The 23,861-nt window shown below is 36.2% G+C and overlaps 2 protein-coding genes and 1 long non-coding RNA gene across 4 annotated transcripts in view; 1 reads left to right on the top strand and 2 right to left on the bottom strand.

The window, feature by feature from the left end:
- Nucleotides 1-1,803: 1,803 nt before the first annotated feature.
- On the bottom strand, nucleotides 1,804-5,354 carry LOC141301540 (troponin I, slow skeletal muscle-like). Its single transcript, XM_073831737.1, has 8 exons — nucleotides 5,232-5,354; nucleotides 4,734-4,796; nucleotides 4,487-4,531; nucleotides 4,268-4,399; nucleotides 2,617-2,706; nucleotides 2,356-2,529; nucleotides 2,147-2,244; nucleotides 1,804-2,060 (listed from the first exon to the last, which is right to left on the bottom strand). Exons 4-7 carry the CDS (start codon nucleotides 4,370-4,372, stop codon nucleotides 2,158-2,160), a joined length of 456 nt encoding a protein of 151 aa, XP_073687838.1. The 5' UTR covers nucleotides 4,373-4,399; nucleotides 4,487-4,531; nucleotides 4,734-4,796; nucleotides 5,232-5,354; the 3' UTR covers nucleotides 1,804-2,060; nucleotides 2,147-2,157.
- The window catches only part of LOC141301541 (uncharacterized), a 22,733-nt gene continuing 694 nt past the window's right edge, over nucleotides 1,823-23,861 (top strand). Inside the window, exons 1-4 of the long non-coding RNA XR_012342189.1 lie at nucleotides 1,823-1,870; nucleotides 2,202-2,271; nucleotides 2,391-2,477; nucleotides 6,596-6,760. This is a non-coding gene — a long non-coding RNA (uncharacterized lncRNA). The remainder of the gene's footprint in view (nucleotides 1,871-2,201; nucleotides 2,272-2,390; nucleotides 2,478-6,595; nucleotides 6,761-23,861) is intronic.
- On the bottom strand, nucleotides 5,879-10,719 carry tnni4b.1 (troponin I4b, tandem duplicate 1). 2 transcript variants are annotated; one of them, XM_073831736.1, is made up of 6 exons: nucleotides 10,682-10,719; nucleotides 10,438-10,479; nucleotides 9,716-9,847; nucleotides 9,531-9,620; nucleotides 6,566-6,739; nucleotides 5,879-6,469 (listed from the first exon to the last, which is right to left on the bottom strand). In XM_073831736.1, the coding sequence occupies exons 3-6, from the start codon at nucleotides 9,818-9,820 to the stop codon at nucleotides 6,383-6,385; spliced, it is 456 nt and encodes a 151-aa protein (XP_073687837.1). In that variant the 5' UTR covers nucleotides 9,821-9,847; nucleotides 10,438-10,479; nucleotides 10,682-10,719; the 3' UTR covers nucleotides 5,879-6,382. The 2 variants fall into 2 exon arrangements, with proteins under 2 accessions (XP_073687837.1, XP_073687836.1); XM_073831735.1 differs by lacking the exon at nucleotides 10,682-10,719 and having other exon boundaries at nucleotides 10,438-10,500.

Genomic DNA, 23,861 nt, shown 5'->3' with positions numbered 1-23,861 from the left:
TGCACTGACTGATCTTAAAATATTTGTTTTGTCTCAAGATGCACACCAGTAATGTTTTTTTTTTTCCTAAGAGACATTTATAAAAACTACCTAAATGTTCTAACTGAACTGCTGTCTAATCCTGGCTTAACCTAAGCCATTAGACTCTGATTAGAAAATGTAATAGAAAAACAATTTATTGTGAGATATAAAATCACAATCACAAAAAAAAGTTACATGCGAGATATAGACTCTTAAGAGATATAGACTCTAAGAAAAAAGTTAAAAAAAAAATAAGTCGTATAACAAAAAATGTCATAGAAAAACGTAAAAAATTAAGAAACGTTTCATCTCACAATTATTGCTTTTTTTCATCAGAATTATGAGATATAAACTCAGAATTGTGAAATACAGACTCTAACACCGTGTCTCATCGCGTCCGGTGTAGACACGGTGTAAGGGGGAAAAAAAAAAACTAATGTAACAGAAAATGTCACAGAAAAACATTTAGAAACTTTTCATCTCCTAATTATAGTATTTATTTTCTCCTTAGAATTATGAGATTTAAACTCAGAATTGTGAGATATAGACTTTTAGAAAAAAGTTTAAAAAAAGACATATAACAGAAAAACTAATAAAATTGAGACTTTTTATCTTGCAAATATTACCTTTTTCCTTAGAATTATGAGATATAAACTCAGAATTGCAAAATATAGACTCTAAGAAAAAGAATATTTATATAACAAAAATGGCATAGAAAAACAAAAAATTAGAAACTTTTCATCTCACAATTCTCACCCCCCCCCCCCCCCCCCCCCAGAATTATGAGATAAAACCTCAGAATTGCAATATGTAGACTATTAGAAAAAACAAAAAAACTCATGTCATAGAGAAACAAAAACATTGAGCAAACTTTTCATCTCACAATTCTTACTTTTCTCCTCAGAATTGTGAGATATAAACTAAGAATCGCAATATATAGACTCAGAATTCTTAGAAAAAAAGTCAGAATTGTGAGATAAAAAGTTGCTATTTGTTTATTCCATGGTGGAAGCCAACAAATCAGAATTGCGAGATGTACACGCACAATTCTGAGAACAAGGTCAAAGAGGCCAATTATGACCAAATGCAATATTTTCAAATGCAAAAGTAAAAAATATGCTCGCAATTCTGAGAAAAAAGTCTGAATTGTGACATTTAAACTCACAATTTTAAGAAAAATGGAAATTGTAGTCGATGTCAAGGTCTTTTTTAAGGTCCTTGCACACTGAGTCTAAAATTTTCATGTGCGTTTTTTTGTATTCGTCAAAATTCGTCGCACACAAAACATCACAGTTGCTCTGAATTGTCAAAAAACCTCTCAAAATGCTTGCTACGGATGCAAAAAATTTAAGTTTCAGAGGCAGTGTTTAAACGTGATTGACACAATGTGAGGTCATATTTATTTTGTAACGTGCAAAAAGTTCGGATGAAAATTGTGCAAGGACCTTTAGTCAGAAATTGGACTGGCAGGATGTCAGTTGGTCTACTAAAGATTGTTTTGTGACAAATTAATAACACAAATTAGTGATTTAGTTTGAAAAGCTTTTAGAGTGCTTTTAAGTTTCACAAATTTACAAATATAATTGATTGATGTTAAAACAACTGAAGGTATTCCCAGGGCACAGCAGTTGTGTTATGTCTGTTATGAAGTGAGGTCAAATAGATAAAAGTGCATGACAAGGTCAAAGCCTTCAGATCCTGTTACATTTAGGGCTGTTGTATCCAAACTTCTGATCTGAAGTCATAAGCGTCAATCATGAGCAATATTTAGTCTTTATTTGATGTGTTTTTATTTTTAAGACAGAAAATTGGCTCAGCATCACAGAAACAGACATCATGTAGACATCAAGTAAGTTTGAGACACTATTTTCATGTTTAAATAACTTATATATGCAGTTTCTCTTTTAACAAACATAAAATATTAAACTATAAGAAAGAATAAAAAGATATTATTTAGGTAAAATATATGTATTATATCAACTTGCATTGATTTATACATTCATTTTAAGAAGTTTTTGAACTCTGGTGTAGTTTCTCACCTGTAAAAATAAAATTCAGTGCTTAAAGTCTAAGTAAAATATTTGAAATAAGACATTCTTAACCAAAAGATCATTTTAAAACAAACCACTTTATCTTCTATTGTCCAGAATTAAACAGCTTCTTCCTGCCCTCCATTCCAGACATGGCCTCCACATTCTTACGCCAGTCAGTCACCTCTTCTTTCTGTGTGAGGAACAGGTGGAACAACAGGTATGTGTTAAAATAGCTCAAAAATACATATGGATTAACACACAGTATTGTATTTATTTTCCTTTAAAATGTCACATGACTTACCTTCTCCTCTTCTTTCTTGACTGTCTTGAGATTAGCTTTGAAATCCACAGACTCTTTGACTTTGGAGCCCAGAAGAGCACCCAACATGGCATCGGCAGAGATCTTCACCCTCTTCAGAGCAGGTCTTTTCATTTTACCTCTAAGTTCAGTAATCTTGATGTTCAGATCTGAAATCTGACGCAGACACGTGCATTTATTATAGCAGATCAACAAAGTTGCATCAAGTGTATTTCCATTGAATTTAAAAATATGGTATAGTACCTCCTTTTCATTTTTGACCACCTTGGCCGAGATGTCGTACCTCTCTTCATCTACAACATCAATTTTCTGATGCAGATCTTTGCAGAGAGCCTGTATTGGATATAAAAAAGTATTGGATATATTGAAATTACTAGAGTGGTTGTCAATGCTATTTCTAGCAGATTAAGTCAGTAAAGCTACAGTACTTTACATTTTCCAACAATAATCTTACAAATGTACTTTTTTATTAATGAAAAAATACTTTTTAATGAATTAGGAAATAATTTAGTACGACAACATTTTGTGCCACGTTAAAAAAATATAAGATTACTAGATTAAAGTCATAATCTTTCGAGAATAAAAATGAAATTACAAGAATAAAGTAAAAATATTACGAAAATAAAGTCAAAATTACATGTGTAAAGTTGAAAGATTTTGAGAATAAAGTCAAAATTATGAGAATAAAGTCATAATGTTTCCAGAATAAAGTTGGAATTTTTAGAATAAAGTCTAAATTACGAGACTAAAGTCGAAATGTTAGGAAAATAAAATCTAAATTACAAGAAATAAAGAAATATTTCTAGAATAAAGTTGAAATATTTCAAGAATACAGTCGAAATGTTTCAAGTATAAAGTCAAAATATTTTGAGAATAAAGTTGAAATGTTACGAAAATAAAGTCTAAATTACAAGAATAAAGTTGAAATAATAAGAATAAAGTATAAATGTTGAGAACATGAAGTAAATTTTTTTTTAAATAAAGTTGAAATTTCGAAAATAAATGTTTTGAGAATAAAGTAAAAATGTTATGAAAATAAAGTCGAAATATTTAGAGAATAAAGTCTAAATTACGAGACTAAAGTTGAAATTTTGAGAAAAAAGGTTGCAATTTTGAGAATAAAGTGAAAATGTTTTGAGAATAATGCTGAGATATTTCGAGAATAAAGTCAAAATATTACGAGAATAAAGTCGAAATTAGGAGAATTAAATTGTAGCAATTAAAATTATAATATTTTGAAAGTATAGCCTGTGCATGGAAATGGCCCGGATTGAGAGCACCGGAAGAAATTGCCAGGCCACCGGAATTAATTTGAATGTGGAATTATTAGCACAAATCATACCCTGTGTTATACTCGTAGTCACAGTATGCTTGGAGATAATACTTCAAGTCTTCAATTGCATTCATTAGGCCTATCTGTAGTGCGCCAGCCACCCAATAATAGCAATAAGCTTTGTGCTTTTGGTACTTTTAATATAAAAAAGGATCAGTTTTATAGCAAAATACCAATAATGTGTCTTGCAATAATGTGTTTTTCATGTTTTCAACCCTGTTCCTGGGGACCCACTATCCTGCAGTGACTTCCCAAAAAACCTGTCTTGTGATTTTGACTTTATTCTCGAAACATTTAGACTTTATTCTCATAATTTTGACTTTATTTATTCTCGAAATATTCTGACTGTATTCTCAAAATTTTGACTTCATTCTTAACATACTTTGTCTTTATTCTCAAAATCTGACTTTAGTCTCGTAATCTTCTAAACTAAAACGCCATCATAAAAAGTCATTTACACCAGCTAAGTTAATCATTTGCACGAACTCTTTAATAATAATTAAAAATAAATAATAATAATATAATAATAATATAAAAAAAAAAAAAGTTAAGTTTGTTTACCTGAAGCTCTTGAACAGACAGACCGGACAGCTGTAGAGGTGGCACTCTCTCACGCAAAGTGGTCTCTCTCTCTCTCTGTTTGTCTTCTTTCTCAGTCTCAAGCATAGAGGTTGCCTTCTTAAGCAGCTTAGTCTGAAGCAAAACATTGTCCAAAGGTATTGTTAAATGCATCATCTTTATTAATATTATCTTCTCAGTAAAACGAACAGAACCAAATACCTTTAAGAACAACCTTCTGGATGCTGTGATTTTAGATTTGGGTTTCTGCAAGAATTAGGCACAATTGGATTTTGTTGAAGAACAAAAAAGATATTGCCACAGACAAAAAAGTTCAAATAATAAAAACCACTTACCTGTCTAAATTGGCAATTGTCAATTTGTAGTTTATGAAAATAAATAAAAGGTTTTAAACATAAATTTACGGTAAGATAGCAGATAGATATTAACAACTTAAAAGACTGAATACTTACGACTCAGACATTGTGAGCTTCTAAGTGCGTCCTTTTTATGACTAAACTGGTGCAAATCACTAGCCAAAATTAGAAATACAAAGATTGGTGACTGATCAGCACAATTAGTATAACTAAATACATACAGTATCTAAAAATCCTGATCACTTCATAAGCATTACCTTGGAAATACATGACACAACCAACAAGGCATTATAAATCTTAGCACCCCTTCTCAACATCACAACAGAAACAGAAAGCCCTCAAGAGAAAAAAAAAATCTCAGTTGTTTTTCCTAGACAGCCATGAGATTAATTGAGGTGCAAATTGAGACTTTGGATATCCTACAACTTCAGTAACCAGCCATCTGTCATCAACGTTTTCAAAGACCAAACTATTTGATCTATGCTATGCATTGATTTGATGTCACTGGGTATATCTCATGGGTAAATTTGTTATATTTAGAGCAATTGCATGCATTGGCTTTACAGTTAACAGTGCCAAATAGTTCATACCTGTTCCTCCAAAGACGACTCCAAGGCAATGACAGTGGGACAATGTCAGTGCACAAGAAAACCCAGGCAAATTTTATGGCCTCTTTAGCCTCCTCTGAGTGGCTCACTAAAATAGACTGAAGCCTTACACCCTGAGGCTCGTTTTACTCAGCACTATCGAAACAATTCCACACATTGTCCACTGCCAGTCACTCTGTTTTCCATTGTTTGACCCTACAAGGCAGAAGAGGCTTAGCTGAAGTCTGCCAGTGTTTCTTTGACCTCTACTGCAACCCTGAAAGTGACTACAGAGCCTAGTTAGCTTGAATTAATCACCAATAGCTTGCTAACTTCAGTCAGCAGTTTAATATGGAACAACATGAAGATTTATAGATTAGAGTATTTGTTGTATCTTCACATTTTATACTCATACAATCGTGTTTATCGTTCCAGTAGGTTCCTAATTAATTTTCGCATAGTGAGAAATACAAATAAATGATACCGTTGTAACATTTAATTTGGGTAAATATACACACAGCATGTGGTAACTTAAAACCAGTTATGCACTTGCAAGGAACACAACCAAGTGCGGCAGTACAGTACATTTCAAGGACAGGGTTTGTTTTGCAAGGGAACTGCAGGGTGACACAACGTTTTTCTCTGTCGCATGGGGTCATTTAATTTTGGAATGCCATTACATTGCAGTTTTTACTTCCAGCAGCGTAGAATGTGTTACAATATCTGACATCCTGAGCAACACTATTTTACAATATTGCATACAATTCATTTCCAGTCTGATTCTAATGCATACATTATGTATTTAACATTTCATACACAAAATATCAAATTTAGTTTCAGGTGTAAACGCATTGGTACAGACTGTTCACAGATTGCAGCAAAGAACAACTGACAAAGACACACTAAGTCTTAAGGTCATCTACGAAAACACAAACTTATGAACATTATAAACAGTTTTGGTTTGTTTAATTGACATTAGTCACAAGAAATCAAATTTGAATGGTTTTTCTTGCTTGTCGGAAGCCTTCACATTACTTGAGTCTGAGAAGTAAACAACAATGTCAACTTTCAATCGAAATGCTTGTTTGTTTCACAACAACACTTTTAAATAAGCTGGATGTCAAGTTGTGACATGTTTACTTTGTAACTTTTTTTTATTGTCCAGCATCAAACAGCTTCTTCCTGCCCTCCATTCCTGACATGGCCTCCACATTCTTACGCCAGTCAGTCACCTCTTCTTTCTATAGATGGGAGGAATAGATACAAATAGGTTTAGGATGAGATTTGGTTTATTTAAATGATAAATGAATTTGTAAAACTGGGATAAAACGCATTACCTTCTCTTCTTCTTTCTTTACTGTCTTCAGGTTGGCTTTGAAATCTGCCTTTGATGACAATTTGGATTCAGTCAGCGCATCGAGCTTGGCATCGTGTGACTTCTTAACCCTCTTCAGTTTGGTTCGTTGCTTTGTACCCTTCATTTCCCAAATCTTCTGGGTCAAGGTCTGGATCTGAAATGGACCACAAAGACGGTAATGTGTGAAAAAGTGGTTTTGATGTCAGTTTTGCAAAAAAAAATACTAATTTAAAAAGTTTCGCCTTGCAGAATCTGCGAAACGTTAATTATTTTACCAAAATAAGAGGGATCATACAAATGCATGTTATTTTTTATTTAGTACTGACCAGAATAAAATATTTAAATTTATAAAAATGACCCTGTTCAAAAGTTTGCAAACTTGATTTTTAATCCACAGCTGAGTCCCTTGTTTGTCCTGAACAGTTAAACTGCCCACTGTTCTTCAGAAAAATCCTTCAGGTCCCACAAATTCTTTGGTTTTTCAGCAACTTTGTGTATTTGAATCTTTTCCAATAATGACTGTATGATTTTGAGATCCATCTTTTCACACTGAGGACAACTGAGGGACTCATATGCAACTATTGCAGAAGGTTCAAACACAAAAACAATGCATTAAGAGCCAGGGGGTGAAAACATTTTGAATTTGAATATCAGGGTAAATTTAACTTATTTTGTCTTCTGTAAAACATGTAAGTATCGCCTGTAGCCTCTGAAGAGCAGTACTAAATGATGCGATCTGGAAAAACCCGTCGGAAAACGCGCTGGGGCATTTTCAGGAAATTTGAAAAATAGCTTGAAAGTCACTTTTTGTCAAAATTAGGTTTTCATTCAATTATGATTCTATAACATATTGTCTATCATCTCTGAATCACGTGTTTAGTGCAGAAAAATAGTGATTTATTGCAGCAAGCAGAAATAAGGGGTTTCTCTTATGTATACCACAAAAACACTTAACCTCAAAATAAAACCACATCAAAATAACATCAAAATAAACCACATAACATATTTAATAAAAGTGTATCAATGCACATTCCCCGCCAGTCCTGTGTAAACTACGGCACGCAAAGTTGTATTTATTGATTTATTTTTAATATTGTGAGATGGCAGAGTGCAACAACGCAGTTTGAAGTACTGTAGCTGCTCACCTTAACGATCTTGCTTGTCTCAATCTGCTCAATCTTGGTGATGTCAGTGCACTAAACGATGTGCACTCGCTTTTCTAAAACTACAAGGTACACTATTTGTGCTATCTAAACAAACAAGGGGGGATCAAAAGTTCAGAGACTACGCCCATGATAAACAACGGAAAACAGACGTCTGTTTTTGTAATGAAGCAGTATAGCGCTCCTGACTTGACAGACAGCTCTCGTTACACTCGTGAAGTGAAAGTAAAACTTGTCTCACTTTAAACTAGTTTTTCTCAAAATTCGATTTCTGAAAATCATAGCTATCAGCCAACTTTAGATAGCCGTAACTTTTAAGCTATGGAAATAAAAATAGTTTTGGAAAGGACTTGAACCCAGCTGTCAAAACCTACAAAAGGTAAAATTTCACCATGTGTTGGGTTTTCCTAGATCGCGTCACAAATGAAAAAAATATGATATATATAGGCAAATTAAGAAAAATGTCCACATCTTCATTCTGTTCAAAAGTTTACACCCCTGGCTCTTAATGCATCATTCTTTCTTCTCGAGCATCAGTGAGTGATTGAACTGTAATAGTTGCATGTGTTTTGATAGACACATGTTCCTTGGGATTCAAACACGTAACCGTATCATTGTTACGGTGTGTGCAAACCAAACGCAAAGCAAATATTTGCATTGTGTTACTCACTCCAGTTTATATGTGGGATGTTTTTTGCATCACTCACTAAAATAAAAACAATAAAAAACATTTTCTAATACAAACGGATGTGTCAGATCATACGTGTTATAAGTCTCTTCACTGATTGGCTTGTGCAACAACGCATCATGTGAATTTTCTGATCATTCTGCTTGTTCACGGAAATTGCATTGCCTGGCGAAAACTAATGTCTATTCGTGTCTTTGCATTGACTTTCTATGTAATCTACTTACACAAATAATTCAGTTCGCTTTTGGTGTGAACACACCATTAGTGTCACTAACATCCGTAAGGTTATGGGTTCGAATCCCAGTTTAAATGATACCTAAATGGCATGATTTATTTACTAGAACTGTGGGATCTTTTTTTTTTTTTTGGATGATTTATTTTTTGGCATTTTTGCCTTTATTAGGATAGAACAGATCAGAACTGATAGGAAGCGAAGTGGGAGAGCAATAGGGGTGGGATAGGGAAAGTTATTCAAGTCGGGATCCGAACTCGTGACACCCATAGCACAACGGTGCTGACAAACTGCAGGATTTTAGAGGGTTCACCCAAAAATGATAATTCTGTCATTAATTACTCACCCTCATGTTGTTCCAAACCCATAAGACCTTTGTTCATCTTCTGAACACAAATTAAGATATTTTTGATAGAATCCAAGATCTTTCTGACCCTCCATAGACTGCTTAGGGTCCTTCCACATTCAAGGCCCAGAAAGATAGTAAGAACATCGACAAAATAGTCCATGTGACATCCATGGTTCAAATGTAATTTTATGAAGCTAGAAGAATACTTTTTGTGCGCATAAAAAATAAACAAAACAAAAATAACAACTTTATTCAACAATTCCAGGACCCTTTCTGTCTATGGAGGGTCAGAAAGCTCTTGGATTTTATCAAAAATATTTTCATTTGTGGTTTGAAGATGAATGAAGGTTTCACGGGTTTGGAACGACATGAGGGTGAGTAATTAATGACAGAATTTTCATTTTTGGGTGAACTATGCCTTTAACACTCGTTAACATTTGTATTCATGAATAAACTACTACTTAATCTGTTGTTTGTCTTTTTAAAAGTGTTCCAACATCACCAAACCATTACCTCTTTTTCATTTTTAGCCACTTTTATTTCAAGATCGTATCGAGCCTCGTCAACAACATCAATCTTGCGGTGAAGCTCTTTGCAAAGTTCCTGAAAAAAACAATTAAAGACATTCATGAATATACTATACATGTAAATTTATTTCTGAATGTTGGTGGTGCAGAAGTGTTTATTCAAGAAAATACCTGGAGCTCCTGTGCAGACAGACCAGATAGTTTGAGGGGTGGAACCCTCTCATTAAGAGCCTCGTCCCTCTCTCTTTTATTCTGCTCTTTTTCAGCTGCCAGCATAGACGTGGCCTTCTTCAATAATTTGCCCTGTAACGTAACAGCGCTGATATGACTATAAAGTTCCAGCAGATTAGCACATAGCTTAGCACATAGCGCAGCTTACTTTTTACAAAGCCATCATGGATTATAGTCTTGCCTTTCATTTATTTACAGACATTTAATATGTGCATATGTTCACTAACCACATCAGTATTACTCTTAAAAAAATAGTTTGGGTTGAAAAATTATACTCACCAAGGCTGCATTTATTTGATCAAAAATACAGTAAAAACAGTAATATTGTGAAATAATTTTACAATTTTAAATAGCTGTTTCCTATTTGAGTATATTTCAACTGTAATTTATTTCCATGATGCAAAGCTGAATTTTTAGCACCTTTACTTCAGTCTTCATCTTAATTGTGCTGTGAAAAACTTATGTTTTAATATGAAATGTAAAAATTTTGTAACACTTTACTGTCATTTTTGATCAGTTTAATGCATCCTTGGTGAATAAAAGCATTACCTTATTAATATTAATATTAATAATTGAATTTCTGTAAAAAAAAAAAGGTACTAACCCTTTTCTAACTTATTAAACAGTAGCATATTTTATTTAAAAACAAACAGACAACTTACTTTTAAGAGCAGCCGCCTTGTGGCAGTATACTTTGATTTTTTCTGAAAAACAGTACAAGTCATGTTTAATCTCTCTGGATTGTTTTTGAATAACTTATGAATTATGGTATATCTTGCCAAAAACTTACCGGTCTGCAGCGACGAAGCACAGAGCAAATCAGAGAAAAAAGAAACACCAAAATGGATTAACAAAAGAGATCGATAGATTCACTTTACAATTTTAATAATAAGATTATCAAAGTACTTACCCTTCAGACATGATTATTTCTTTGTATAGATGCTGAAATAGAAAAAAGGAAATTTAAAAAACGCATATAAAGTGTTTATACAAACATCACACATTATATCTTGCATTATATGGTCCTTTTTCCAACATGGAAAATAGATATCTTTGTATGTGATCCTAAATGTCTTTCAGGTGACGATATCATTCAGTCTGTATGCATCTGTGCGTCAGATTTGCGTCGCTTGGAAACATTCTTACAGTCCACACATAGAAGATAGTCTGGAAGAGTGACGAGTGCCAAGTATTTGAAAGGCGGACGAGTCACAATGTGGAGGAAAATTTAATTTGGGGCCCTCGTGTCCAAAGAAGACTGTTTACATAAAGCACTGGTGCCAAGCGCTCTATCCCTACCTATTCATTGCATTCGTACCTATTGTGCTTGATAAAGCACATGCTTGTTAGTGTTCCCAGCCTGGCTAAATTTGAACATTGCTGCCATTCTTTCATATGGCCCCGTTTCAAGCTCTAGCCTTGAACTCACTACACTGGTGCTAATGCATTTATACGGATCCTGGCCAGGACTCAAATTCTGGAAAAGACATCGTTGTTTTTAAACTAAAGTGTCAGGATGGATGTTTTGAGCATTTTGCTAAAAACTAAAAAAAAAAACCTTTTCGTTTATTTATTTATTTTTTTAATGCATATTTCCAAAACCCTCCAACATTCAATTCTTATATAAATAAATAGCTATATATATATATATATATATATATATATATATATATATATATATATATGCACTGTTCATTTGTTTTAAAGCATTTTATTTCCAAAACCCCCAATATTCAATTCTTGGTAGCCAGAACTCAATTTTTTTTTTTTAAAAGATAGCTTTATTTTAAATTAAACTTTCTAGATATTTTGATTTTTTTGATACAAAGTAAAAATAACTAAATAAATATTCACTGTTAATTTGTTTTAATGCATTTTATTTTCAAAACCCCCCAATATTCAATTCTTGGTAGCCAGAACTCAATTTTTTTTTTTTGAAAAGATAGCTTTATTTTAAATTAAACTTTCAAGATATTTTGATTTTTTTTGTTATACAAAGTAAAAATAACTAAATAAATATTCACTGTTAATTTGTTTTAATGCATTTTATTTTCAAACCCCCCCAATATTCAATTCTTGGTAGCCAGAATTCAATTTTTTGGAAACGATAGCTTTATTTTGAACTAAATTGTCAGGATATTTAGAATTTCTTTTTGTTAAAAAGTAAAAATAATTTAATAAATATGCACTGTTAATTTGTTTTAATGCATTTTATTTCCAAAACCCCCCCAATATTCAATTTTTGGTAGCCAGAACTCAGATTTGTGGAAAAGATAGCTTTATTTTAAATTAAACTGTCAGGATATTTAGATTTTTTTGTTACAAAGTAAAAATAACTAAATAAATTTGCAATGTTAATTTGTTTTAATGCATTTTATTTTCAAAATCCCCCAATATTCAATTCTTGGTAGCCAGAACTAATTTTTTGGGAAAAGATAGCTTTATTTTGAACTAATTGTCTGGATATTTAGAATTTCTTTCTTTTTTTTTTTTAAAGTAAAAATAACTTAATAAATATAAACTGTTAATTTGTTTTAATGCATTTTATTTCCAAAACCCCCAATATTCAATTCTTGGTCGTCAGAACTCAATTTTTTTTTTGAAAAGATAGCTTTATTTTGAACTAAATTGTCAGGATATTTTCAGTGTTTTGCTATAAAAAAAAGAAAAAGAAAAAAAAGCACTATTATTTTTTTATGGTATTTATTTCCAAAAGCACCTAACATTTAATTCTTAATTCTTGAAAATTGTTGGAAAAGATATTTTTATTTTTAAACTGTCAGGTATATAGTGAGTGTTTTGCTAAAAAGTAAAACAAAAAATGTATCATTTAATATTTATTATGGAAATGATAGCTTTTAATTTCGACTAAATTTTCAGGATGTTTTGAGTGTTTTGCTAAAAAAGAAAAAAAGTAAATTTTTATTTCATTTTATTTTCAAAACCCCAACAATTAATTATTGGTAGCCAGAACTCAATTTTATTTTTAAAAAACTAAATTGTGAGGATAGTTTGAGTGTTTTGCTAAAAAAAAAAATAAAAAAAAAAAATAAGTAGTTATTTTTTATAATGCATTTTATTTTTAAAACCCCCCAACATTTAATTCTTGGTAGCTAGAACAATTTGTTTTTTTTTTAGAAATGAGAGCTTTTATTTTAAACTGTGTCAGGACATTTTGAGTGTTTTTCTAAAAAAAAAAAACAACAGCAAAAAAAAAAAAAAAAATTTATTTTCAAAATCCCCCTGAACATTTTTTTTTAGAAATGAGAGCTTTTATTTCAAACTGAAGTAAAAAAATAAAAAAGTCAAAATAAATAAATAAATAAATAAACTGTTAATTAAAAAAAAACATTTTATTTAAAAAAAAACATTTAATTCTTGGTGCCAGAACTACATTTTTTTTTTAGAAATGAGAGCTTTTTTGCATTTTGAGTGTTTTTCTAAAAAAAAAAAAAAAAAAAAAAAAAGTAAAAAAAAAAAAATGCACTGTTAAATAATAATTACAAAAAAACCATTATATTTTCAAAATCCCCCAACATTTAGCTAGCTAGAACATTTTTTTTTTTTTTTTTTTAGAAATGAGAGCTTTTAAACTAAATTGTCAGGATATTTTGAGTGTTTTGCTAAAAATAAAAAAGTAAAAATAAATAAATAAACTGTTAATAAAAATAAAAAAACATTTTATTTAAAAAAAAACAACATTTAATTCTTGGTGCCAGAACTACTTTTTTTTTTTTTTTTTAGAAATGAGAGCTTTTGTTTTAAACTGAAGTGTCAGGACATTTTGAGTGTTTTTCTAAAAAAAATAACAACAGCAAAAAAAAAAAAAAATTATAATAATAAAAAAATGCATTGTTAAATAATAATAATAATGAAAAAAAAATTATTTTCAAAATCCCCCAACATTTAATTCTTGGTAGAGCTTTTATTTTGAACTAAATGGTTAGGATATTTTAAGTGTTTTGCTAAAAAAGTACAAAGAATGCACTGTTCAATTTTTAAATGCAATTTTATTTCCAAAACCTCTCAATATTTAGTTCTTGGTAACTTGAATTTTTGAAAATGATAGCTTTTATTTTGAACTAAATTGTCAGGATATTAATAAATAAATAAATGCGTAATTTTTTATTTCCAAACCCCCCCAACATTTAATTCTTGGAAGCCAGAAACCACATTTTTAGAAAAGATTGCTTTTATTTTGAGTTATCTAAGTTATCTAAATATAGTGATTCCAAAAAGGCAACATAAAACTTGTGTATAGCTGCTTCATACTTAAACGTGACAAGTTCGAAGACGTTTTCTTGTTCGTTACTCCCTAAAGCGAATTATACATACATTTTTTGACTTTTGAGTGCTTAAGTGCAAGACAAACCATCTGAGAATTGTTTTCGTGGTTCAGTTGGTTCTGCAAAACCAAATCTCTGGCAAAGTCCAGAACATTGGATCTTGTATCCACACTTCTCTAAATCTAAGCTATCTGTGAAACAGCCACAGTATTTCATAACACACATTCCTTAAAGTTGACACAAGCTGCTTGTTACGGAAATACACGGCGCGGCGTTTGCTGATCCCTGCGGGGAGCCGCGGCTGTGACAGCAGAGAATGTATGTGCATCCATTGTCTAACTGTGAAGGTGTGATTGTGATTATCTCTAAAGTCCAAATGTGTGCTGTAAATCTACCAGCGATAAACAGACCATACAATACAAAGCCCCTTAAATGTTTTGCAATAAACTCAATATCCTTAAGTATTTATGACAACATGTGTTGATCCATTAAAAGTTGCTGCTGTGAGGGTGATAGCTTGTAGGACTTACCTTGAACTAGGAGGCAGTCAGGGCAGGATGAGTTGTGTGGTGCCGTCGAAGAAGAATAAACGTTTTATGTTTTTCCTGAAGGATTTATGGCTTGAATCCTGCGTGTGAATGGCTCACTAAAATAGACCCCCGTTACGTCTCTTGTACTCACGTGTGCAAATATCTGGGCAATTTGTTCTCCACCTTCCTCAATGGCATTTGCACTGAACGGGGTGTGTACGTCCTCCAGGACAGGGACATACACATTTCAAAAAAAGACACACACTAATGCAGGGGTCATGTGTTTGCTCTGGTCTATTGTACTAGTAAAGTAGCAACTGGTTAATATCATGAACTAAGTCTAAAGTGAATAAATAAAAACCTACAAAAAAAAAAAAGTACAAAATAGTGTTATTAATAAAAACTATAATAGTATGTAAATAATACTAAAATAACACTGCTGTTAATGAACATTTTAAAGATTAATTTAGATATTTAGATATTATTTTGATTTGAAAAAACAATATTTTTAAAGCATTTATTACTCTTGTTTCAACATTTAATAATACATTATCAAAAGTTGTATCTGTTAATATTATTGAATGGTCCTGAGGTAACATGAGCTTACAATTACAGTTTTATTTTTACAGATGTATCTAACATTAACAATGATTAATTGATACCATAACATATGTATTGCATATAATGTATTGCTTAATGCAATAACTAATGTTACCTAATGGGACCTTATTGTAAAATGTTACAATTTAATTACATTTTTAATTTAAAAACTTTATTTAATTTAATTTCATTTCATTAAAAAAATATTTCATTCAAATTATAAATTTAATTTCATTTAACAAATATTGAATTTATAAATTATATATTAAATTTAAATCAAACATTTTTATTATATATTTAATTTAATTAATTTAATATATTTTTTTTATTTAAAATTTAGTTTAAGTTAATTTAATCTCATTTTAATAGCACTGAAACTTTAAATATGCACTGTTAATTTGCGCTGAAAATTTAGTCTGAAATGTTACATTTTAATTACTAATTTAAATTTTTTTAGTTATACATTTAATTTAAATGAATTTAAAAATATTTAATTTAAATTATACATTTTATTTAATTGAATTCAAAAATATTTAATTTAATACAAAAATATTTATTTTAATTTTAAATTTAGTTGAATTTAATTTAATTTTAATAGCACTGTAACTTTGACCAAAATTTTTGTCAAATTCAAGCCTTAACTAATGTTACCTAATGGGGCCTTATTGTAAAATGTTACAATTTAATTATATTTTTAATTTAATAACTTTATTTAATTTAAATTTAATTTAATAAAAAAATCTATTTAATTTAATTTAAATTATAAATTTAATTTAATTCAAAAATAGTTAATTTAAATTATACATTTAATTTAATTTATTTAATTTTAAATATATTTATTTTAATTTTAATAGCACTCTTTGTTAACTGATGAAATTTGACAACATTTTTGTCAAATTTAAGCATTAACTAATGTTACCTAATGGGACCTTATTGTAAAATGTTACAATTTGATTACATTTTTAATTTAATAACTTTATTTAATTTAATTACATTTAAAAAATATTGAATTTACTTTAAATTATACATTTAATTTAAATAAAAAAATAATTACAATTAATTATAATAATAATTAATTAAATTTTAAATTTAGTTAAATTTAATTAAATTTTAATAGTACTGTAACTTTTTTAGTCAAATTTAAGCATTAACTAATGTTACCTAATGGGACTTTATGAATTACAATTTAATTTAATGATTTAATTTAATTTAATTTAAAAATATATAATTTCATTTCATTTAAAAATATTAAATTGAATTTAAAAAAAATATTTATTTTCATGTTTTAAATTTAGTTTAATTTAGTTTAATTTTAATAGCACTGCAACTTTGTTAACTGACCAAATTTTACACAAAAATTTAATTTAATTTAATTTAATTTGTTAACAAAGCTGACAAAAAAATTGTTAACTCCACATTTGTATTAAAATGTTCTCCTCGTAAATGCTAAAGTTGACAGGCCTTTTCATTAACCTGCATGCTTGTGTTTGAGGACTATAAAAGCAGAGTTCTTCAAGGCTGTAGCCCGAATGCCGTGTAAATGGGGTGAGGGCAGACAGTAACTCATGTATACTTGTTTAGAAGGGACTGACAGCACAGTCCTAAAAGTCTGAAGGTTTTAATTATAATTTACACAAGGTTGTATAATTATAGTGCACCTAAATCTCATTCTAGGCCACAAAAGGCAACTTACGCGAACATATGGCAAAGCTCTCAATGACAATGTGACATTGTAGTATTTTGGTGAGATTTTATTAAAGTGATACTGACCTTTGTATAATGATATGTCATGCAGACCCAACATGTGACTAATTACAGCTTCCAATGATGATATTGTGCCATGAGTTTTTATTGTGTGACAGAATGAGACGGGGGGTTTTGGAAGAGCTTCTCAAATCCTCTGCTGACCGCTGGCATGTAGCGGTAGTTATCATCAATGTCAATGTCAAAGTCATTTTAGTGGTTAAATGTGGAAGTTTGCTGTGTAATCTGTAATAAAAACTAGTATCATTTTGTAGGGTGTGTTTAAAGAGTCTTATAAAGACAGTTTTTGGCTTCTGATGTTACAAATTTGTATGAAAATAAAATGTACTAGAACATAAAATACAAATGCTCTTTGAAGAGAAATAGACAATATATATATATATTTCTTATACATAGATCCAAATTACCCTGGTAATTGTTCTTTGAACTGACATGTGCCCTCTAGTGGTAATGAGGTGATTTTTTTTGCCAGTATTTTGCCTTTTAGATTTTTTGCTTGTCATTTGTTGTTTATTCTTTATATTTCTTATATACTACCATTCAGTTTTTGTTTATATTTTTGAAAGAAGTCTCTTATGCTCACCAATCCTGCATTTATTTGATTAAGAATACAGTAATATTGTGAAATATTATTGCAATTTAAAATAACTGTTTTCTAATTTAATAAAGGCCCACAAATTCATTAGTTGCAGCATTTTTTTTCAGTAAGCAAAATATGTGTTTATGTTACAAATTATTAAGTTCTTTAAACTCAGTGTAGTTTGTTGGTTGATCATAGTTTCATTAGAAGCTGTCAAAAAAAAAAATAGATGCAAACTGCAAAAAAAAGATGCAAGAATTTTTTAGTTGAGTGTATATTTTGTAGAAATGTGTCATTTTATTTATTTATTTATGTATGTATTTATTTATATGGTTTTTGGCAAATACAAAGCTCACAATAGCATTTATTTAAAAAGTAAATATATATATATATATATATATATATTAATGGTGGGCCGTTATCGGCGTTAACGTGCTGCGTTAACGTGAGACTCTTATCGGGCGATAAAAAAAATTGTCAAAGTTGGGTTGGGAGCTGGGTCTATACTACGCAAACTATGATGACTTTCACCTTGAGAGTTTAACGCGGATGTATACCAAAGACTATAGAATACCCATACATGGGCGCGCGTTTATTTCTCCTCCGCCAAAACACAGACGGGATCGCGTAACGTTACTCCATTCATAAAAACCGAATCTACTATAGCGCGAAATGCCACGTAAATTCGTCGATTTTTGGATTCGTAAATCAAATGTTGGTCTGTCACTTAATTCAAATCACGATATGGACTAGTGTCTGTGAAAACTGAAAAGCAAAAAGACCGTTTTAATATGAATCGTACTCGGTTACTAACGTAACCTCGGTTCTCTCTAGAGAGGGAACGAGTACTGCGTAAGATATCTTACGCTAGGGGAAAATCCTTTTCCGTGAGATATTGAAGCCAAAAATTATCCTTAATTTTGTAATAATGTAAAACGCGTTGCAGCAGCAGCAGCAGCATACATAGGCGATACAGCTCGCGTGCCTATTGGCTGCTCTGCGGCAACTGCAGCCGCCTATCGAGCGAGGCCTGGCGTGACGCCAGATCCAATAAGGGCACTTCGCACCCACTGCGTTACGTCCCGCCAAAATGGGCGTGGTCTAGGCCTATAAATACCGCTCACAGGCAGCTATTATCTGGTTCTTCATCATCGAATCAACCAGAGCGTGTGCGTGCACGGCAAGATACGCAGTTCTTGTTCCCTCTCTAGAGAGAACCGAGGTTACGTTAGTAACCGAGTACGTTCTCTTACGAGAGGTCTCTCGTACTGCGTAAGATATCTTACGCTAGAGGACCCAATGCAAAACGCCGTGCACGCTGAGATCTGACACCAAAGACCCAAGGGCGAAAACAGGGGTTCATACAGTGCACAATCACCTAGGGAACTCACAGGGAGTCCGGGAAGAGGGCGGGGCAAAGCCACACTCTTCCATGTAGTGCAGCGTCGCTCAGACGCTGATTTCGTCATACAGACAGGGCGGGCACGGCCTGAACTGATGGGGAAATATAGGTCTCTTACCCAGTTCGCTGGTTAATCTAGACCGACAGTAGCCTGGCCTGCAAGGCGGGGACCTCCAGGTTGTAAAACCTTATAAATGTAGACGGAGAGGCCCAGCCCGCCACCGTACAAATGTCTTGCAAGGCAATCCCACTCGACCAGGCCCACGATGAGGCCACGCCCCTCGTGGAATGTGCTCTGACACCCAGCGGGCACTGCGTGTGTTGAGGGATTTCTGAACGTAACCATGCTTGGGTTTGAGTATGACTTTAGAGTCATTAGGTCCAAACTCCATGCACGTCGCGCCCACGGAGAGCGCGTGCAAGTCCCATATACGCTTCACCGAAGCGAGAGCCAGCAGAAACACAGTCTTAAGAGACAGGTATTTCACATCAATCGTCTGCAGAGGTTTGAATGGTCCACCTTTCATGGCCTCTAGCACCATAGACAGGTCCCACACGGGGACTGAGGGAGGTCTGGGAGGATTCAGTCTCCCTGGACGGGGTTCTGCCCTTGTCCAGCAGCTCTTGTAAGAAGGAAAGCACCTCCGTCACACCACAGTCAGTGGGTGACAAGCCGCGGTTTGTGCACCAGCCCGAAAACACAGACCATTTTGAGGAGTAGAGCCGTCTCGTAGACGGAGCTCTAGCCTGCGTGATCGTGTTTAGTACTCCTTTAGGGAGTTCATCATATATTCGCTGGTGGCCCAGGCATGAAGGGACCACAGCTCCGGGTGAGGATGCCAAATCGAGCCGCCGGCCTGAGAGAGGGAGGGGGGGAGAAGCATAGAGATGACGACAGGCCATTCGCCTGCCGAAACGTTGTTCCTGGACAGTCTGTCTGGTCCTATGTTTAGGAGTTAGGAGCTTTCAGCGAGCGCAGGTTGCACTGAGCCCATACCAGGAGGCGTTCTGCAAGCCTGTACAGGTTCCTGGACCTGAGACCGCCCTGGCGATTTATGTAGGACACCACTGACATGTTGTCCGAGCGGACTAGTACATGGTTCCCTTTTATTTGGGGACAGAAGCGCGTCAGCGCGTTCTGTACTGCCAGCATTTCGAGGCAGTTGATATGCAGGAGCTTTTCCCGTTCTGACCACTGGCCAAAAGACGGTCTGCCCTCGAGCAGAGCCCCCCATCCCGAGGTGGATGCGTCCGTAGACACCACTTTTATCCTCGAGGAAGTCCCCAGGCTTACACCTGATTGGTACCAGTCGACTGCTTTCCACGGTTTCAGGGCTGTGACGCACTTCTGATTGACCGTGAGACGAAATCGACCGGACGCCCATGCTTGGCTCGGTACACGCGCTTTCAGCCAGAACTGCAGTGGGCGCATGCGGAGCAGACCCAGCTGGAGAACTGATGACGCTGAGGCCATGAGACCCAGCATTTTCTGGAATCTCTTGAGCGGGACGGACGCGCCGCAGCGGAACGAGCCCGCTGTGCGCTGAATGTCTACCGTGCGCTGTGGTAATAGTCGTGCTATCATGGACAGCGAGTCCAATTCTGTGCCCAGGAAGGAAGTCTTCTGACTGGGAGACAGAGAGCTCTTCGCCCAATTGACCCTGAGACCCAAATTCTCGAGGTGATCGAGTAACATGGTCGTGTGCTCTACGAGCACTGAGCGAGAATGCACTAGAATCAGCCAATCGTCCAAATAGTTCAGTATTCGCACGCCCTTCAGCCTGAGGGGAACGAGCGCTGCATCCATGCACTTCGTAAATGTACGGGGTGCCAGGGATAAACCGAACGGCAGGACTGTGTACTGATATGCCTGGCCCTCGAAGGCGAATCTCAAAAACCGCCTGTGACGTGACGCTATCTGTATTTGAAAATACTTTCAGATCCACTGACACAAACCAGTCTCGTGAGCATCCTGAACTGTCGCTTCACAAGCACTCTGTTCAGTTGCCTTAGATCTAATATGGGTCTGAGACCCCCGTCTTTTTTCGGTACCAGGAAGTATCTGCTGTATAGCCCTCCTTCACTCTGAGCTTGAGAGAGGGGCTCTATGACCCCTTTGCTCAATAGTTTCGCCACTTCGGCTCGAAGTAGGTCTGCTTGTATCGTGGTCTCGACGCGCGCTGTATAGCGGCACGGGCGTCAGTGAAACTGTAGCGAATAGCCTCTTTTTATAATGTCCAGCACCCATTTTGAAACCCCGGGAAGCTTTTCCCATGCGTCTGCTTGAATAGCTAGAGGTTGAATACGAAGCGCGCTCCATTCGTTCAGTAACGGAGTGGCTTCGGTGTGCTGTGGCACAAAAGACGTGCTTGTGACATTTGAGGCATGGGGCACGCTGATAGCGGGAACTGTTATGTCTGTGTGTGGATGTGGGGCAGCGGGCACATTTAACACACTCCAAACAACGTTCGTCTGCATAGAGCGAATGCACGTTGTTTTTCGTTTTTACAGAAACCGTGGGACGTGCATAATGTGGTGTCTGTGGGCACTGTGAAGCGGGCACATTTACCACGTGTGAAGCGCAAGTCGATTTTATGTGCGCGGGACCTGTGTGACAGGCTGTGCTTGTGTGTAGTGATGGGCACTGGGCAGTGGGCATGCTTACTACACATGAGACACCATCGGCTGTGGCCGGGACACCAGAAAATACTCTCTTTTGGGGATTTATCTGGGTAGCCGTGAGAACGGCTTTTGAGTACAGGCAAACGGGTGACAGAGCCGGTTTGTTGGCTGCATAGGACACTGGAACAGTCACATTTTCTGGAACTTGACGAGCGAATAGCTTTGGTGGGGGTCCGGCGACAGCGGGACTCGCGCACCGTCGTTTTCCTAGCTTTGCTAGGACGGCTTCGGAGGCTCAGGCTTTAGCTCAATCCTAGGCCTTGGGCCGCGCCCGGCGGGACGGCGGCCGGAAGAGCGGGAACACGGTCTTGCGCCTTGAGCTCGGTGACGCTGCGAAGCGGTGGCAGCAGACTGTGGCTGGGGCCGTGAGCTCTGCGCAGGCGATTTCACACGACCGGCTGCAGAGCTGGAGCGCTTCGAGAGGAAGTGCTTCATTGCCTGGGACGCTTTCTGTACCTCCGCGAATCTCTCTGCGAAGTCCTTGACAGAGGATCCGAACAGGCCAGAGGGAGAGAGCGGAGCGTCGAGGAACGCGGTGCTCTCAGACTCGGCCATCTCTGAAAGCGTCAGCCACAAATGCCTCTCGGTTACCGTAAGCGAGGCCATGTTGCATCCTATGGCCTGTGCTGCGGACTTAGTAGCGCGGAGGGCGAGGTCCGTGGCGCTCCTCAAATCCGGCACGCAGATCGCGTCGGGCCCTTCCTCATCCAGCTTTCGGAGGAGGTTGGCCTGGAAGATCTGCAGCGTGGCCATACTGCCCGGCGGCGGTGAAAGCGCAGCGGAGCAGATTTGACGTTTAGCGGCAAGCTTTGGAGGGCAGCGCCGGCTTAGCACGCCGTCCAGCGGAGGGCGGGCATAAGTGGGCTGCTATTGCCTCTTCGACCGGCAGCAGAGAGAGATATCCTCTGTTCTCGGCGCCGTCCACAGTAGAGAACGCCAAGGAAGAGGATGGGCGCACTCTCGCTGAGTGGGGGGCGCTCCAGGAATTAGCCAGTTCTTCGTGTAGCTCAGGAAGAAAAGGCGCCTCATCAGTTCTGCCTCAATCGAAGCTCTCGTGCCTGACGGAGCGTGAGCAGGGGGGGCGGGGTCCACAGAGCTCACCCAATCCTCACTGCCTGACGCCAGGAAAGAGCAGGAATCCTCCTCCTCCATCGTGGCACCCTCGTCAGCAGCGTCGATGGAAGCAGCGGCAGACAGCGGCCACTTCACATCCAGGATGGAGGCTGACGAGATCGGTGAAGCAGGCGGGCGAACCGGCGAGCTTTGTCGGCTGGGGGGAGGTTCCGGGGCCCACAGGGCACGGCGCTTTTTATGGCGCGACACCGCGGCGGGCGGGGGAGCAGTCTCGGTGAAGAAAGCCAGGCGAGTCCTCAGAGTCGCCATTGGCAACGGCTCGCAATGAGGGCAGCCGCCATCTGCAAGCGCGATCACTGCGTGCTCCTCACCCAGGCAGGAAACGCAGATGACATTGCGGTCCCCGTCACTGAGTGTGGCTCTGCACGAGCCGCAGGAAGGCATCTTTAAAAAGACGCTTTGCTCTCTTTATGAGAAGTGTGTGTCGCCGCTGCGATACACACTTCTCATAAAGAGAGCAAAGCGTCTTTTTAAAGATGCCTTCCTGCGGCTCGTGCAGAGCCACACTTTAGTGTTTAAAGGATATAGGCGCCGGAAAGCGCAGCAGGAAGGCAAGGAAGGCGGCGCGGCCAGCAGCTTCGGTGACTCGTCCCGCTGAGATGCTTTCAGTCGACGGCGTGGCTTCTTCTCCAGCTCACGCGATGCGTTTGCTTCGCTTGAAGGATGAAAAATCAGATAATAGCTGCCTGCGAGCGGTATTTATAGGCCTAGACCATGCCCATTTTGGCGGGACATAACGCAGTGGGTGCGAAGTGCCCTTATTGGATCTGGCGTCATGCCAGGCCTCGCTCGATAGGCTGCTGCAGTTGCCGCAGAGCAGCCAATAGGTGCGCGAGCTGTATCGCCTATGTCTGTATGCTGCTGCTGCAACACGTTTTACATTATTACAAAATTAAGGATAATTTTTGGCTTCAATATCTCGTGGAAAAGGATTTTCCCCTAGCGTAAGATATCTTACGCAGTACTCGTTCCCTCTCTAGAGAGAACCGAGGTTACGTTAGTAACCGAGTACGATTCATATTAAAACGGTCTTTTTGCTTTTCAGTTTTCACAGACACTAGTCCATATCGTGATTTGAATTAAGTGACAGACCAACATTTGATTTACG

Source organism: Garra rufa, chromosome 25, assembly GCF_049309525.1.
Source record: "Garra rufa chromosome 25, GarRuf1.0, whole genome shotgun sequence".
NCBI classification, from domain to species: Eukaryota; Metazoa; Chordata; class Actinopteri; order Cypriniformes; family Cyprinidae; genus Garra; species Garra rufa.
Note: the sequence above shows the minus strand (reverse complement) of the source record. Positions and strands in the feature narration are given on the sequence as shown.

Coding starts and splice junctions, on each gene's coding strand:
- LOC141301540 (XM_073831737.1), bottom strand. CDS start 4,372: ATGCTTGAGACTGAGAAAGAAGACAAACAGAGAGAGAGAGAGACCACT. Junction 2,707..4,267: donor TGTCTGTTCAAGAGCTTCAG/GTAAACAAACTT, acceptor TATCCAATACAG/GCTCTCTGCAAAGATCTGCA. Junction 2,530..2,616: donor TGGTCAAAAATGAAAAGGAG/GTACTATACCAT, acceptor TGTCTGCGTCAG/ATTTCAGATCTGAACATCAA.
- tnni4b.1 (XM_073831735.1), bottom strand. CDS start 10,500: ATGACTTGTACTGTTTTTCAGAAAAAATCAAAGTATACTGCCACAAGG. Junction 9,848..10,437: donor CAAGGCGGCTGCTCTTAAAA/GTAAGTTGTCTG, acceptor GTTACGTTACAG/GGCAAATTATTGAAGAAGGC. Junction 6,740..9,530: donor TGGCTAAAAATGAAAAAGAG/GTAATGGTTTGG, acceptor GGTCCATTTCAG/ATCCAGACCTTGACCCAGAA.